Here is an 18,443-nt window from a genome sequence, read left to right on the forward strand (position 1 = left end):
AGCTTGTGTGCCGAACCTGTTTAGAGCCACAGTACATGATAAGAGGCAATTTCACAGATACTCTTTGAGAGTGAATAGAGTCATTGAACTACAGAGAATAAACTCTCATACACATTTTGAAACTCCCATATAAAATGACTATCCTGAGTCCATCAGGACTTGAGGGTTTCTGTTCTCATGAAGTAGGTGAAAGGGTAATCTCTGTTCTTTCCAGGTACTGGTACCTGCACAGGCTTCCCTCTCAGGAGGCCTTAACCAGCTGTATGTTCACATATCAAAGTCCTTCAGCTCTCCCCAGCTGGCACCTATTTTCACTTTCACTTTCAGTTTCACAGAAAGTTTTAAGGCATTTTCCATTTCATTCTTGACAATCTGAGCAACCTAGGGGTGGGGGTGGGGGGATAAAAAAGAGGTTAACAAACTCTCTGCCTAATCAAAGACTGTTTCCCAGCCTACCCACCGAGATAACAGGCCAGACTGGAGCTCTTCACTTGGTGCTTGGAAGTGACTTCGGAAGAGCCAGGCATCCCAAGTCTGCACTGACCAGCAGGAGCTCTGCCAGTTTCAGCTAGAATGCTTGGAGCCTTGAAACCCTCAGGACAAGACTCCAGATTCTCATCCCACTTCTCCCAGACAAAAACATCCCTGCGCCAGGAATTTCTTTAACAATAGTATAACACTGTGCACTCTTAGTTCTTTCTAAACCCTTAAGGACCCAACATTGATGTAGCCATCGTAGGGCTGGGGAAGAGTTCCAGAAACCTCATGCATCTCAGCCTGACCCATCCAGCGCCTGAACGTTCAATAGAACGGAAAATGGAAAACACTGTAAAAATACCTGAACCACATCCTCTTCTGCCACTTCGTACAAGAGTTCATCGTGGAGTTGAAGGATGAAGAAGCCTCCTCGGATTGGGCGGAACATCCCTTGCAGTTTTCTCTTTGGTAACAATCCTACCCCATGGAAAAAAGTAGCAAACTGATAAGTATGTCATTTTGCCATAGGATAATTTTTTTATTTATAGTTTTAGAGATCTTGAGAAACTTTGGAAAATTTTAATTACAAGATTAAAACACATAAGATTTAGAACTATCAGGGAACTAATTACTTGCTGGCTGCTACCTAGCCCAACTATCAGGTAAACTAAATCCCATCACCTTTCTCCCAGAAAGGAGGAGTCTAACAAAGAAGCCAGTAAATGAAGTTTGAAGAAATCTGTTCAAAACTCTGGTTTAATTTATTTCTCAGATACATCTTCTCCTTCCATGGAGGCCCCACTACAGCTTCTCTGAGTAAAAACACCAGAGCAGTATGGGGCTTGATTCCTGCTCCAGCAAAGTGATCTGGAGTTGTCATTAGGCAGTGTTTTCTAAGAAGGACACTTGCTGCTATTTTTTTGTGGCCAGAAGTATCACTATAGTAGAACTGGTGCCTCCCCAATTGGACCCCATACTCTAGACAAGTAATTCTAAACCTTGGGTCCAAATGTGGACTTCAGAGTATGTGTGAACTCCTTGGCATTGGATGTAAGAGTCTATGTCTACACTTTTCTGGGGAGATGATCTATAAAACCCATGACTCCAAAAATGGTTATAAATCACTTATACTAGACTTAGCTACTATTTCCTAACCAGCTGGGCCTGGTGCTATAGATTATGCCTCTCTGATCACTAAAATAAGGTTCAAAATTAATACCTTTAAAGCAGCTGCCTTTGTTTGCTCTTATGTTTGCAGTCCTTCCTTTCTGCCATACAATTTCCTACTTACCCTTCAGGACAGCACAAGTAGTTCGCCATCTCCTTCAATACCCAGTGCTTCCCTCAGAGTTCATGAGCTGTCACTATCTGCAGCCCATGTTTCCCCATAGGTGGCTCTCAAAGGTAAGAGAACAAATGCAGATGAGGCCATGGCAGGCTGCCTCACACCAGGCTTCAAAGGCTGCACATCTGTTTGCCAGTTTGGCTGACATCTGATGCGCCCCACTGGGCCCCACTTATCTCACAGCATTAGCTGTCTGGATGCTCTAGCTTTTCTGCTTTACCATCACCATGCCCTTGTCCTCTTCATTTCCCTTGGGTACTTGGCTTCTGACCCAGAATGCATGATCTTCCTGTTCGCTGTGTGGTCTGTTTCCTCAGGTTCAGCTCCCTTTGATCCCCCTGACCTGCTACTACTTTTCACCCAGCACGATACCATGAAGTCATCCTCAGTTACATATATACTTTGCCTCCCACTCATTCTAAAGGCTGTTAATGTCTACATCAGGGGTCCTCAAACTTTTTAAACAGGGGGCCAGTTCAATGTCCCTCAGACCGTTGGAGGGCCGGACTATAGTTTAAAAAAAAACTATGAACAAATTCCTATGCACACTGCACATATCTTATTTTGAAGTAAAAAAACAAAACGGGAACAAATACAATATTTGTATTTGCATGTGGCCCACGGGCCATAGTTTGAGGACCCCTGGTCTACATCCTCACTTTGACACTGCATCACTCTGCTGTGGAGAGTTGTGCAAATATTTCAGCCAGGGCCCTATCTTCCCATCCTGTCCTTAAATTTTAACATAACTTTGATTTCTAAACCCTTCAAAGCACATACTACAGTGTTATTACCCAAATACTTATCTCTCTCTCTCTTCCTCTCTCGCTCTCTCTCTCTCTGTATGTATGTACGTTTGCCAACATACATACTCCCACACATAAAATGTTGAATGATCAGCCTTATATATTCTGGGGGGCATTGAAGACAATTAAACTCAAAAATCCTAATTTGATGGGCAAATAGGTTTTTTTATATCTATGTATTTTTATATATAAGTGAACATATTTTTATATAACTGGCTGTATTATTCTCTATAATATATATGTCTCTTCTAAAAATAGCAAATTCCATCAAGAGCTGATCTATACCTTTTCTGCCCTATCTCAAGCAGTTTATTCTTTTCCTTTATGCCTGAAACCTTCTGAACTTCTTTCCAGGAAAATTTAAACATGGCTGCAGTCATATTTTGGTAATCTCAGTGACCGTGAAATGGTATTTAAAGCAGAAGGATGGACATGAGACAAAGGGAGAAGGGAAAGTTCTATGTACTTGTTAAAACAAGAAATAATCTAGCCAAGCAATAAGGAGAGAACTTAGAGAAAATATTTTGAGAACAACAGTAAGAAAAGATGACAATATTGGCAAAGAAATATATGTGATAAGGAGGTGATCTTAGTGTATATTCCCAGACTTTAGAGAACAAGGAAGGTCATGAGCAGGTAAAATCAACATGCTCTTCTGTTGTGCTCTGAGGACCACAGTGGGTCACCGAGACCCTTTCAAAGCATCTGCAAAGTCAAAGTATTTTCTTAACAACATGCAGAGGTTATTTTCCTTTATTTTTTTTCAGTGCTTACCACTTAATATGAAAATGATTAAATATACATTTTTAGGAGGAGAAACCAAGATGGCGGCACAGGTAAACACTGGAAATTGCTGCCTGGCACAACCACTTCAAAAATACAGCTAAAAGACAAAACAGACATCATCCAGAACCACAGGAAGGCAGGCTGAGTGGAAATTCTACAACTAGAAGGAAAGAGAAAAGCACACTGAGACTCAGAGGAGGTGTGGAAGTAAAGAGCAGAGGTACGGAGACACACGTGGAAAGGGCTGGCAACTGAGGACACGGTTGTCTTTTTCAATCCGGAGGGAGTCTCAAGCTCCCAACTGCTCTGAACTCCAGTTCTAGACGAGTCTCTGGGGACCCAGACTCATACGGGGAGAAACTGGACTGTCTGGCATCGGTCAGAACTCGAGGCTGGCTTTCTCTCAGAAGTGCTTGCAGCGATTACCAGGACACTGAGAAGCGGGACCTCTTAGGGTAGGACTGAGGATCTGCCATAGCTGTTTTCTCCGCCCTGTTGATTCCCTGAGAACCCGCCCCACCCAAGCTGTGTGCAGAGGCTTTAGCATATGAAAGGCATGGCCCTTTGCAATCTGAAAATTACCTAACAAACTGCAGCTGGGTCAAAGAGACCCAGAACTTCCAAAAGAAGGCCCAAGGCCCCACAGCAGCTTGCATTGCTTCACAGCTGGGCCTCATCTGGGCACTTCCAAATCCCAAACAAAGAAGAGGAATCTGCAGATCTCTCCATAGCTCCTGCTGGGGAGCCTCAGGCAGAGGCTAACTTAGCACCTCCTTAGAGATCCAAGAGCCAGTGAACCCAGTGGTCAGAGTGGGACCATCCAGATTACAACTCCTCAGATCCATAAGGGACACACTCAGGGAGCAGACTCAGTGAGCACCAAAGCGCCACTGAAGCAAGTCTTGCCCCATAAGGGTGTCTCCAGCACAGAAGTTCTCCCACTGCAGACACAGCTGATTCTCATAGCCAATTGGCCTGGAGGTCAATTCCTCCCACTGATACCTTCAACAATCAAGACTTAACTACAACAAGACTGTGCACAAAGCCCACAAAGGGGTACACCAAGAGTGTCCACCTCAGGTAATTGGGGAGGCTGAGCCACTGGGCCCTATAGGACACCTAGCACAGAAAGCCACTCTATCAACACAGGGAAGCAGCCAAAATGCGGAGACAAAGAAACAGGTCACAAATGACAGAAACGGAGGAAAGCAAACTACTGGATATAGAGTTCAAAACCAAACTTATAAGGTGTTTCAAGAATTTTCTAGAAACCACTGATAAATTTAGTGAGACCCTCAAGAAATCTAGTAAGACCCTCGAGGATATGAACAAGAACCAACTAGAAATTAAGCATACACTGACTAAAATAAAGAATATTATACAGAGAACCAACAGCAGACTAGAGAATCGCAAGAATCAAGTCAAAGATTTGAAATATGAAAAAGCAAAAAACACCCAACCGGAAAAATGAAAAGAAAAAAGAATCCAAAAATATGAAGATAGTGTAAGGAGCCTCTGGGATAGCTTCAAGCGTACCAACATCCGAATTATGGGGGTGCCAGAAGAAGAGAGAGAGCAAGATATTGAAAACCTATTTGAAGAAATAATGACAGAAAACTTCCCCTACCTAGTGAAGGAAATAGACTTACAAGTCCAGGAAGCGCAGAGAACCCCAAACAAAAGGAATCCAAAGAGGACCACACCAAGGCACATCATAATTAAAATGCCAAGAGCAAAAGACAAAGAGAATCTTAAAAGCAGCAAAAGAAAAACAGTTACCTACAAGGGAGTACCCATATGACTGTCAGCTGATTTCTCAACAGAAACTATGCAGGCCAGAAGGGAGTGGCAAGAAATATTCAAAGTGATGAATACCAAGAACTTACAACCAAGATTACTTTATCCAGCAAAGCTATCATTCAGAATTGAAGGTCAGATAAAGAGCTTCACAGATAAGAAAAAGCTAAAGGAGTTCATCACCACCAAACCAGTATTATATGAAATGCTGAAAGGTATCCTTTAAGAAGAGGAAGAAGAAGAAAAAGGTAAAGATACAAATTATGAACAACAAATACATATCTATCAACAAGTGAATCTAAAATTCAAGTGAATAAATAATCTGATGAACAGAATAAACTGGTGAATATAATAGGATCAGGGCCATAGAAAGGGAGTGGACTGACTATTCTCAGGGTGGGGGACGGTGTGTGGGGGGTGCAGGAAGAGACTGGACAAAAATCGTGCACCTATGGATGAGGACAGTGGTGGAGGGGGTAAGGGCAGAGGGTGGGGTGGGAACCAGGTGGAGGGGAGCTATGGGGGGGGGGGGAGAGGAACAACTGGAATAATCTGAAAAAAGATTTAATTTAAAAAATAAAATAAAAAAGAAATTGGAAAATATTTACAACTAAAAAAATAAAAATAAATAAATAAACAAACAAACAAACAAACAAACAAACAAACATTTTTATCCAAAGTCTCAGTAGTTTGGTTTTACACCAGGTAAATTCACCAACAGGAAACTTGGATGTAGTTCACTACCTTGATCTCTTTTTTTTCCCCTCATAATGTTTTTTTATTATTCATTGAGCATTAAGTAGTACTAGATTATAAAATAATCAACATATACAATATCATATATAGCATTATCTTCTCAAGAAACTTGAAAATGCAATTTAGTAGATATAACTCACATAAACAAAACGTCTTTGGATTCTTAATAATTCTAAGAGTGTAAAGACAAATTGAGACCAAAATGTTGGAGAACTGCTGAGAAATAATATATAAAATACATCTCCTTTTCATTCCTGATGCAATAAATCTCACCATGCTATAGCAGGGCCTCACTTATGAACAAACCTGTTCTGTCACCTTGGAGCATAACCTCCCGATGACCGTGGGATTTGAAGATTGACTGGAAGGTCTCTAATTGCTTCTGAATGTTGACTGTGGCTATTTTCACAATATCAGCCGCTGAACCTTGGACTGTTGTGTTGATAGCCTGACGCTCAGCCTATAAAACAATAACAGGCTCTCGTCAGACACACAACATGGTTTCATACCTGCTTTTAGCACCCAGATCAGTGCTTACATCTGCAACCAGACTGGAAATTTGGGCCAAGAAATCACCGATTAAGCAGCATCTAAGAACAATAACTGGAATGATCAGGGCTCCAGACTTTGGGCTGTCATCCTCATGATAAACAGAAGGTCAGACTGCTTCTGTTTAGAAATATTCAACAGTCAGGAACCAAAAACTGTACCACACTTAGAATATACTTAGTAGCTCAAATTTATTTTATTTTATAAATATATATCATCAATGTTACAGCTGTTCTAAATTTCACTCTAAAGAACCTATATTTCAAAATAACTCATATTAATCCTAAATAGACATAAGTAGAATGTCATTCTTTGTGATGTGAGTTGGAATGTTCCAAGTACATCCCCCATATCCGGGGCCTCATGGTTGTATGTAGTTTGTTCCTGGCAGATCTGTATCCCTTGGGTATGAAACAGAGCTTTTTATGGGCTGCTAGGATAATCCTTAGGTGTTAGTGCAAATGCAGATCTTAGCTCCCTAGGTGTTAAGTTAGAACGCCCTTCAATGATTGTTACCATGAGCTTACTGGCAGGCAGCCATAGCTGCTAAAAGTGATCATCCTGGGGCAGTAGGGATGAGGTCTGGGTTAATATCCAAAGTATAACCTATCCATGAATATAGTTCCTGTTGTCCCAAAAGTTCTCAGTAAATGGAAAGAGTCTCCTCGCAGGAGGGATCTATGTAACTTGAGAGGTGTTCTCCAGTTCCCTGTCTCCTGGGTACACTTAACTCCTAGCGCATTAAATACCTGCTAAAGAGACAGACTTTTTAAAAAATTTAACTTTCCTTTTGCCAAATGTTGATGAATCTACTGTAAACTCAATCGGTTTTCACTGTTTAAAGAGTGACTGAATTTCAGCGTCCTAGTGACCCCCTCCTCTGGTTGAAACTTCAGGTGGTGTGCTGTGTTATTGTTACTACTTGCTGCTTTTCTCTGTGAAGTTACACAGACCCGCCCATTGCCATGTAATTTAAAGTGTTTTTCACGCTAAAAGGATGGCCTTGACTTGTTTTGGCCAATGAACTGTGAGTAATACTGACGTGCAGCGCAAGTAAGAAGGTTTGAAAACTATCCAACATTGTCACTGAAAGGCCTGTCCCAGAGAGGGATTCTTCCTTTATTCTGGATTCCAGAGTGAAGAACATATGGAGCAGAACCACAGTCAACCCAGAGCCAAACTATAATGTGAATTTAAAATAAAACTGCTTATTATATAATCCACTGAAATTTGGGGGTTGTATTCACTGACATATGCAAGGAAAACTATGACTAAAATATATACTTCACTCTCATGGTATTGTACTTCCTTGATTCTCTTCCGAAATAAGAAAAGTTAGCAATCTTAGCTTTGTGTCTCACAATCCAAGTCCTTTTATGCCCAGGGCTTTTCATAGGCATAAAAAAAATACAGGTTTCTGATCATGGGAGATCAGGTCATTAGAACCAACCATCTGACTGATAACAACTGAAAAAGCTGAAATGACTTTTTTTTTTTGCAGATAATAACTGTGTAGAAAGAATATCTAAAAAGTATCTATAGATAAGTTATTAGAATATGTAATATTTGCAAGGTTTCTAGACAAAAGAACAACAATAAAAACAATTATATGTCTTTGTGTGAGCAGCCACACGTTAGAAAATGTAAAAAAGGAAAAGAATAATTAAAAAAAGATGCCATTTGCAACAGCATTAAGACTTTTCAAATACCTAGTTGTAAATCTAATAAGAAACATAGACAATCTCTTCTCCAAAACTACACAATGTTATTGAGAGAATTTAACAAGACTTAAAGACCTAAATAAATGAACAAATAGATCATGTTCATGTGTTGAAAACTCAAATTTATAAATATGTCCATGTCCATATTAATCCCATCTTCATTTATGAATCAAGGCGGTCGCAAAAAAAAAAACAAAAAAAAAAACAAAAACAAAACAACTCAACAGGATTCTGTGTTTATGTGGAAATTTACAAGCTGCTTCTACAATTTATATGGAAATGCAAAGAATCAAGAATAGGCAAATATTTGAGGAAGAGAAGAACAAGGTAAGAAAACTTTGCCATATATCAAGACACCTTACAAAGCAGCATATCTAAGGCAGTGTGACAATGTCTAAAAGGATGAGCAAATATAACAGACCAAAATAATGTGTACAGAAACATAAACATCCTTATTATTTGATTTGTGGCAGAAATGGCACCACAGAGCAGTGGGGGGAAAGCTGTCTTTTCAATAATTTGGGACAATTGTATATCAATGGGGGAGGTAGGGGACCCTGACCCTCAATCTCTAATAACATGAAAATCAATTGCTGGTTGATTATAGATATAAATGTAAAAGGCAAAACAAAAATTTCTAGAGAATATTTTCTTGATGTTGGGGTAGAGAAAGCTTTTTTCAACAGATTAAGGAAATCACTACAATAATATAAAAGACTGATAAAATAGAAAGATCTGAACTAAAATAGAAGCTTAAATGCTCAGAAATATAGAATGCTTTTATGAATCCTAATGACTTCAGGAAGAGATTTTACTCATAATTTGAACAAATATCATCAATAAACCTTTGTACTGATGTTAATGACTGATGTTAATCTCAGAAGGCATTGGCAATCTGGTGTGATATGACAAATTAGCATACAGTATGTAAAACAAAGAATAAATAGTAAATGTAAGAATTAAGTTTATTTATAACTTATTACCAAAGCTAATAAATAACTCGCTTACTGAAACATCTTTAAATGAAGTATTATAAACATGAGCTGACATTTACAGTAGCCTCCCAAAGACTGGCAGGTGCCATCACTTCAGAAATCCTTAATGGAACACAAGACCCAATTAATATATTAGTGATCCTTCTAAGGGACATTAGAAGCAGTTGTCTTTGTTGAAAAGTATATGTCAATCAGAGGGAAGGTGAGGGTGGGTAGGTGGGGAGAGATTAACCAAAGAATTTATATCCATATATGCACAACCCATGAACACAGACAATAGTGTGGTGAAGGCCTGGGGGCGGGGGGTATGGAGGGAGTCATTGAGGGATAGAAGGGGGACATCGGTAATACTTCCAACAATAAAGATAAATTAAAAACAAAAGTATATGTCACTGAAATTTTAAGTTAAAAATTCAGAGAATTTCAACATACGTGAGCTTTATGATAAGGGTTGTTGTCTTTGATTCCTGGTAAATATCTACGCCTTCCCAAAATGGTCTGAACAAACCCATCTCTTTTACAATTCTTCACTGTCTCTTTCATGAAATGATTAATCCCTACAAAGATAAAAAAAAAGAAATGAGTACAACTAAAGTCATTCTTAATTTCATTCAATAGTATAAGCCAGTCAATGAAGGAAAAATACCACATGATCTCACTCATTTATGGATAATTAAGACCATTATAAACTGATGAGCAAAAATAGATACAGAGGCAGAGCAACATCGAACAGACTGTCAAACTACAGAGCGAAGGCCAGGGAGGGTTGGGGGCGGGGGGGCAGGGGGGGTGGTAAGAGATCAACAGAAGGCCTTGTATGCATGCATATAAGCATAACCAATGGACATAAGACACTGGGGGGTATGGGAGGCTAGGGGAATGTCAAGGGGAGAAAAAAAAAGGAGACATATATAATACTCTTTGTAATACTTTAAGCAATAAAACAATTAAAAAAATAGTTTCAATATAAAGAAATATACCAAAAGTATAGAAACTATGCTAATCTAATTTTATTCATATATGCAATCTCTGCTTTCTCATAGCTCTGCTCATCCTGAGTAATAAACACTAATGCCTCCCAATTGAAATTCCTCGTTTGAAGATTTCTGTTGTGTGGCTGACACAGGAGAAACATTTGAGGAAAGTGAGTGATAGGAAGAAGAGAAAACCCTGCCCTGCCAAGTACGGCTGTTGGTGATATGTGACCACTAGCATGGAAGTTCAGAAAGCAATCAGGCTCAGCCTTTTCTCCTTAGGAATTACTGTGATTTTGTTGAGTGAAGAGCAAATAAAAGGATGAGATTTAAGAAAGCTCTACAATTTCTCTTACCTGACTCTGTAGGAGGCCTTCTAATATTTAGAGATTGAAAGAACTACTTAAAAAAACACACAATGAAAACAAACAAACAAAAAACAATGAGCCGGGCTGGGCATGGCTCAGTGGCTGAGCATCAACCTATGAACCAGGAGGTCACATTTAGATTCAGGTCAGGGCATATGCCTGGATTGCAGCTGGATCCCCAGGGTGGGGTGAGCAAGAGGCAGCCGATCAATGATTCTCTCTCATCATTGATGTTTCTATTTCTCTCTCCCTCTCCCTTCTTCTCTGAAATCAATAAAAATATATTTAAAAATAAATAAATAAAAACAATAGTGAATTCTAAGATATAATCTGCATACAGTAAACAGCACCCATTTCAGGTGAATGATCTATAATAATAAAAGCATAATATGCTAACTAGACCAGACAGCTGAACAACCTTCCGATGTCATTCTGGACATCCGTCTGGACAAAGCCGCAGCAGCAGGGGCCGAGGCAGAGGCAGTTGGGGCAATTAGGCAGGCAGGTGAGTGGTTAGGGGCAAACAGGCAGGCAGGTGAGCAGTTAGGACAGCCGTGGGCAAACTACGGCCCGCGGGTGGATCCGGCCCGTTTGAAATGAATAAAACTAAAAAAAAAAAAAAGACCATACCCTTTTATGTAATGATGTTTACTTTGAATTTATATTAGTTCACACAAACACTCCATCCATGCTTTTGTTCCGGCCCTCCGGTCCAATTTAAGAACCCATTGTGGCCCTCGAGTCAAAAAGTTTGCCCACCCCTGGGTTAGGAGCATCAGGCAGGCAGGCGAGTGGTTAGGGGTGATCAGGAAGGCAGGCAGGTGAGCAGTTAGGAGCCAGCAGTCCCAGATTGCGAGAGGGATGTCTGACTGCCGGTTTAGGCCTGATCCCACGTACACTCGGGAGGGGGGGGGGTCCCTCAGCCCAGATTGTGAGAGAGCGCAGGCCAGACTGAGGGGCCCCACCGGTGCACAATTGGGGCCGAGGAGGGACGTGGGAGGTTGGCCAGCCTGGGAGGGACCACAGGAGGGCTCCAGGGTGTGTCTGACATGTCTCGATCAGTCCTGATCAGCCAGACCCCAGTAGCAAGCTAACCTACTGGTCAGAGTGTCTGCCTCCTGGTGGTCAGTGCAGGTCATAGCGACTGGTCAACTGATCGACTGTCTTCCCCCTGGTAGTCAGTACACATTAATGCAAGCAGTTGAGCAGCCTTAGCATATCATTAGCATATCACGCTTTGATGGGTTGAATGGCCGACCGGACAACCAGACACTTAGCATAATAGGCTTTTATTATATAGGATATTATAGTTTTTATGTTCTTGAAAATCATAAAAGATTGAATTATACTGTATGTTCTCATTTGTGTCTGCCTTCTTTTGCTAAGTAGTATTACATCACAGAGATATACCAAAATCTGTTTATTTATAGTCATGTTGATAGGCATTTGGACTGTTCCCAATCTTGGGCTGTTATGAATAAAACTACTATAACGTTCATGTTCAAGTCCACATGCTAACCTGACAAGCTCAGGGAAGGCCTGCATGGCAGTCTTGCAAACTCAGAGACCTAAAGTAACCACAAAGGATGGTCTGAAAGTAACTTTAACTAAAAGCAGTTATGGTGGGTAGTTATGTCCTAGGCTGGTATCTTCACTGACAAGGTCAAACTTTACCTTAAATGAGCCCATCTGTCTTTTTGCATCTATGATAACAAGTCCTGGAAATGTCTGGATAACTTGTAACTTCCCTTTTTCCAGACCCCTTGGGGCACAACCTAATGTGTCTGGGCACCAGGGCAGATACCAGAAATTCCTTCATTGTATTGTTATCAGGTTAATTATTGACTGTTAAGTATCCTGCACCCACCTAAGTATGTATCTATCATTTTATTTTTTATCCAATCCCAGAGATCCCCCCCACCCTGCCTTTGTTTTCTCCTGCCTCTCTAATCACCAATGGATTTCATGTAACCCACCTACATCACCTCCTTTGATTGCAATGTATAAAATAGATGAAAAACTGCCACTCTCTGGAGCATTATCCTAATCCATTGAGATACTGCTTCCTGACAATTGTTGACAGTTTGGCTCAAATAAACTCACAAAAATTCTTTACCGGTTTGAATGTTTTTACATTAACAAGTCTTTGGACATATGTTTTCATTTTTCTTGGGCAAATGCTCAATAGTGCAATTGTAGGATCAAATGGCTTAGTCTATGTTTAACTTTGTATGAAAGAGCCATACTAATTTCCAAAGTGGTTATACCATTTCACAACTCTAACAGCAATGTTAAAGAGATATTAATGTTTCTAATTTTAGTCATTTTTCTTGTGTTTTTTAAAAAATATGTTTTTATTGATTTCAGAGAGGAAGGGAGAGGGAGAGATAGAAATATCAATAATAAGAGAGAATCATTGATTGGCTGCCTCCTGCACGCACACCCACTGGGGAGAGAGCCTGCAACTGGGGCATGTGCTCTCAACCAGAATTGAACCCGGGACCCTTCAGTCCCCAGACCTATGCTCAATTCACTGAGCCAAACCAGTCAGGGCTCTTGTTGTTTTTGTAATAGCATCTCTTTGTGGTTTTAATTTTCTTTTCCCTGATGACTAACAAATGATAACATTTGATGTGGTCATTCACCTATCTTCTTTTGTGAAGTGTCTGTTCAAATCTTTGACCTTTATTTTATTGGATTATTTGCCTTCTTAGCATCTATCTATATATAAAAGCCCAGCGACTGTTATGGCAGAACAATCAGAATGACCAGACCGACCAGTGGCTATGACGTGCTCTGTGGGAGCCAACCAGCCTGATCCAGGCAGCGATTGGCTCCCCCAACCCCCCGGCCGGCCTGGCCCCTGATCGGCCCTCAACACCCCAATCGGGGACGGGGCTGGCTGCCAACTGCCCATGGCACCTCCCCCTGGGCGGCCTCCACCCCGATCAGCCCCCAACACCCCTATATCACTACCTGGCTCCCTGGTGCATGTACATTTAGTGCAAGCACAAGAAAATAATTATCAGTCCCTTCTGACCCTGACCAGAGTCTCCAGAGGGCTCTGCTAATACTGCAGCCAAGGTGTGGAATTCTCCCTGCATGGCCTGCAGCCCCAGGAGACCTTCCAAGTTAGCCAAAAAGGTTACCTAAGCATTAACGGGATGGCAGCCCTTTGCTGAGGAATGTAGAGAGGCTGGGTGGGGATTTTGTGAAATTGCAGTGCCTTGCAGATTAGGTGAGCTTTCAATCTCTCTTTAAATGGGGCAGCGAAGAAGACCTGCAGGCTGCCAGGAGCAACAGCAAAGGGTAGGCACATTAAAAAACAGAAAACCTTTTAAACAAACAGACATGATGATCATATTGGGAAACTGAGAGTAGAACCCCAGGAAGAATACAAAAATCACTAAAGGGTCATCATCCATCTTGATATACGTTTGAAAACAACACATAAACAACTTCATCTCATGGCACATGAAATGCAAAATAGTTCTGTTGTGGGTTTTCTTTTGGCCATCCTTAAAGTATAATTAGATCCAGCTGGAGGAAAGCTATAGCTTCCAGCATTAGACCCCCCAGCTGGCCCTGCCCCCGATCGGCCCCCATTAGGTTGGGGCAGGCGGACCCCACCCATACACAAATTCGTGCACTGGGCCTCTAGTTGTGTTATAAGAGTTCTTAAATATTCTGGATGTAAATCCTTTGTCAGATAATAGGAGCTGTAAATATTTTCTCTGAGTCTGTGGTTTGCCTTTACATTTCCTTACTGGTGTCTTTATGAGTATTTATCTTTTCTTAAAAAATATTTTTATTGATTTCAGAGAGTAAGGGAGAGGGAGAGAGATAGAAACATCAATGATGAGAGAGAATAATAGATTGGCTGCCTCCTGCACACCCCACACTGGGGATCGAGCCCGCAAATCGGGGCATGTGCCCCGACTGGGAATCAAACCATGACCCCTGGTTCATAGGTCAATGTTCAACCACTGAGCAACACCAGTTGGGCTATCAGTATTTATCTTTTATGACTCGGTGTTGTTATCATCTAAGACATTTTTGCCTATCTCAATGTCACAAAGCTTTTCTCCCTTGTTTCTTCTGGAAGATTTATAGTTTTATAGTTTTAGCCTTTACTTTTAGGACTATGCTCCATATCAAGTTAATTTTTTAATATAATGTGAAAAAAAGTTAAAGTTCACTTTCTTCCCCATACTGGTATCTAGTTGTCCTAGATACCAGTGGTTGACAAGACTATTTTTCTTCCAATGAATTACCATGGTAATTTAGTTGAAAATCAACTTGCCACATACATAACAGGTCTATTTCTGGGCTCTTTATTGTGACACATTGTTCTCTACGTCTACTCTTATGCCTACCTTAATTATTGTAGTTTTATAATAAATTTCAAAATCACTCAACATTGTACTTCTCCAAAAAATGTTATTCCAGTCCCTTTGAATTTCCATATAAATTTAGAGTCAGCTTATCTAATTCTGTACAAGAGTCTAATAAAATTTTCATTGGCATTGCACTGAATTGTCATCATAACAATATTTTGTCTTCTAATAAACTCACATGGTAAACCTCCCATTTATTTAAGTATTTTTCAGTTTCTCTCAGGATTGCTTTGAAGTTTTCAATAAAATGTTGAAATTATTAAATTTAGCCTAAGTATTTTATGTGTTCTGATGTTATTATAAACTAGTGACCCGGTACACAGATTTGTGAACACTGAAAGGAAATTAATTAGAAGGAATATGTTAATATCGCTATTCACCCTTTCTCTATAATAGAAGTGTCAACCAAATTCATGATCAACAATGACAGATCGAAACACACGCATGCGATTGGTGCCAGCAAGAGCTTTATATGTATCGCACATGCGTGAGTCAACTTAGCCTTTTTTATAGAATAAACTTGCTTAATTAGACCTGCCTTCTGATTTAGCTAAACTTTTTCCAGCCCAGTGAAGCACCCCAACTTCTCTTTCAGATAATTGTCAGCGACACAGCAGTAAATATCAACACAAAACAGATTATTATTGTAGATCACACAGGGAGAACAAAGGGTAAAATATTTAACTCTAGCAGTGTTTGACTATATTCTGCACAGTGAGAAAACCTGAAGTCATTTTTAAGTTCCACCATTTCTTACTTCTTTTCAGTCGGCTCAGGTTTCTAAACTTTCTAAATCTCCATTGTCTTACTAATGAAAAGAAAATAGGATTCTACCAAGTCTACTATCTACCTATTCCAGGACTTCTGTGAGGATCAAATGAGATGAGGCACAGGGAAACGCTTCACGGACATTTGGTTAAAATGTAAAATGTTTGCACCTGGCTATAAAGGAAGTCTAGTTCTTGGGCTGAAGAAACTCCAAGGAGGCTATTTGCTAGGGAAAGGAAGCTGAGTGTTGCCACAAGACACCATTACCCGGGTGTTCACAGTGACCATTTCAAGCTGGGCTGGGCTATGAGCCGCATTTTGCGCCCTGGGCTCTTGGCAGCATTGGCTATGATTTGGTAGGGTGTCACTCCGGGGAGGTGGCGGGGCCTGTGTCCCACTTGTGGGAAGCTGAGTGTTGGTTTGTCAGCGCCAGGTCTGTGGTGCTGGCCAGTGTGTGTCATGGCAGCTTCTGCATTGAGCGTCTGCCCCCTGGTGGTCAGTGTGCATCAGAGCTATTGGTCGGACAGACACTTAGCCATATATATATATATATATATATATATATATATATATATATATATATAGTTTTATTTTTCATTTATTTATTTATTTATTTAAAATATATTTTATTGATTTTTTACAGAGAGGAAGGGAGAGAGATAGAGAGTTAGAAACATCGATGAGAGAGAAACATCGATCAGCTGCCTCCTGCACATCTCCTACTGGGGATATACCCACAACCCAGGTACATGCCCTTGACCGGAATCGAACCTGGGACCTTTCAGTCCACAGGCTGACGCTCTATCCACTGAGCCAAACCGGTCTCGGCTATTTTTCATTTATATAGTAATTGTTTATTACTAGTAGAAATATAACTGATTTTTAGAACTTGACTTTGTATGGTGGGAGCTTGCTAAATTTAGATATTTCTTTTAGTAGTTGTTTTTGTAAAATTCATATGATTTTTGATGTACAAGATCATGTCATGTGTAAATAAAGATTTCTTTTGGAGGACTGGGGACAAAGTTGATTACAAAAAAAGCATAAAAGAACTTTCTGGGGTGATGGTTCTATATCTTGGTTGTGGTATAGATTATATGACTGTGTGCGTTTGTCAAAATTCATAGAACTATACACCTAAAAAGGGTGAATTTTATTCTATCTACATTATACCTCAATAAACTGCCAAAAGAAAATTTAAAATAGTGATACTCAAGTTGCTCTATAACAACAATTGTTCTCTCACAGGTTGTGGTACATTTACCAATGGCTTACTGTTTCATGTTAAAGCCATCTAAACCTAAAGCACAGGGTAAGTCCAAGATTGTATGAGATATTCACAATCACACGGTAGCATATACATTTGCTGCATTCCGCTATTCCAATTCCATCCCTACTTTTATGAAAAAAAAGCACATCTTAGTAAATAATTATAATAAGGTTAATGTTATTTCATTAACATGTCTGATGAAAACCTCCAATTAATATGTTAATAAAAATTCTGTAATGCAAAATTTTAAAATGAATATGGAAAGACAGTTGAAAAGAATAGCACCTAGAAGGTAACACTCGAGGCTTCTTTACCGGTGTATCTGGATTTGAAGGAGTCAATGTAGCAAGCAGCATCGTTTTCTTTAATGCCCATCTGATCTCCCAAAGACTTAGCTCCCATTCCATAAATGATTCCATAGCAAATCTGAAAGGAGGGCAGCACACTCAGTAAGTAAATGAAAGGTCATAACTACATAAAATGCAAATATAAAAAGTTGATTAAGATTGAAATTTGATAAGCATTTTGCAGCATCGTTTTCTTTAATGCCCATCTGCTCTCCCAAAGACTTAGCTCCCATTCCATAAACGATTCCATAGCAAATCTGAAAGGAGGGCAGCACACTCAGTAAGTAAATAAAAGGTCATAACTACATAAAATGCAAATATAAAAAGTTGATTAAGATTGAAATTTGATAAGCATTTTATTTCATAGTGAGTCAGAGAAATGATTAGATCTGTTTTGGTGGGTTAGATTCATAAAAGCTAAACATCTTTTCTGCCTTTTAGCAGTACTGATTTTTTGGAGACAGACAGAAACAAAGAGTGGGATTGAACATGAATGTTGTGTGTTTTAAGAAGGTAATCCTAGTGACTTATTTATTTTTATTGATGAGAGAGAGAGAGAGAGAGAAAGAGAGAGAGAGAGAGAGAGAGAGAGAGAGAGAGAGAGAGAGAGAGATTAGTTGCCTCCTGCATGATTCCCAATTGGGGATCGAACCTGCAACCTGAGCGTGTGCCCTGATCGGGAATAGAACCCGCCACCTTCTGGTGTACAAGATGATGCTCCAACCAACTGTGTCACATTGGCCAGGGCTAATCCTATGATTTAAAAGGGAAGATTTATGTCTGACTCTTTGTCATTTATCCAGTCTTCAGAGCAGTTTTCTACTCCTCATAACTCCTCAAAACCTCATTAACTTCTGCTTAAAGAAGTGCCTAGGAGTAGGAAAGAAAAGTGTACAAACACTCCTATCCCCACCTTTAGATAGCACTAAAAGGGCCTGCTAATAGGAAGACTTACTGGAAATAAGTATCCTTTTCACCTCACAGCCACCTGAAACCCCACAACTGCAGAATTCATTTGAGTTAAACAAAAAGTAATGAAATTTTAGGCATAATGAAGGAAAATGATCAATAAATAAACTGATTTAAT

At 40.0% G+C, this 18,443-nt stretch overlaps 1 protein-coding gene across 7 annotated transcripts in view; it reads right to left on the bottom strand.

Annotated features, from left to right (window-relative positions):
- Nucleotides 1-235: 235 nt before the first annotated feature.
- The window catches only part of POLQ (DNA polymerase theta), a 102,686-nt gene continuing 84,478 nt past the window's right edge, over nucleotides 236-18,443 (bottom strand). The window contains exons 26-30 of one of the 7 annotated variants that reach the window (XM_036350930.1): nucleotides 17,327-17,435; nucleotides 9,665-9,792; nucleotides 6,274-6,427; nucleotides 839-954; nucleotides 236-381 (exon numbers count right to left, since the gene is read on the bottom strand). In XM_036350930.1, the coding sequence (XP_036206823.1) occupies nucleotides 268-381; nucleotides 839-954; nucleotides 6,274-6,427; nucleotides 9,665-9,792; nucleotides 17,327-17,435 (621 nt within the window). In that variant the 3' untranslated portion in view covers nucleotides 236-267. Of the gene's footprint in view, nucleotides 382-838; nucleotides 955-6,273; nucleotides 6,428-6,476; nucleotides 6,637-9,664; nucleotides 9,793-17,294; nucleotides 17,436-18,443 lie in introns of those variants that run through there. The other 6 variants (XM_036350929.1, XM_036350931.1, XM_036350934.1 and 3 more) reach the window with 6 other exon arrangements.

The sequence above is a fragment of the Myotis myotis genome, unplaced genomic scaffold (genome assembly GCF_014108235.1).
Source record: "Myotis myotis isolate mMyoMyo1 unplaced genomic scaffold, mMyoMyo1.p scaffold_m19_p_2, whole genome shotgun sequence".
Lineage (NCBI taxonomy): Eukaryota > Metazoa > Chordata > Mammalia > Chiroptera > Vespertilionidae > Myotis > Myotis myotis.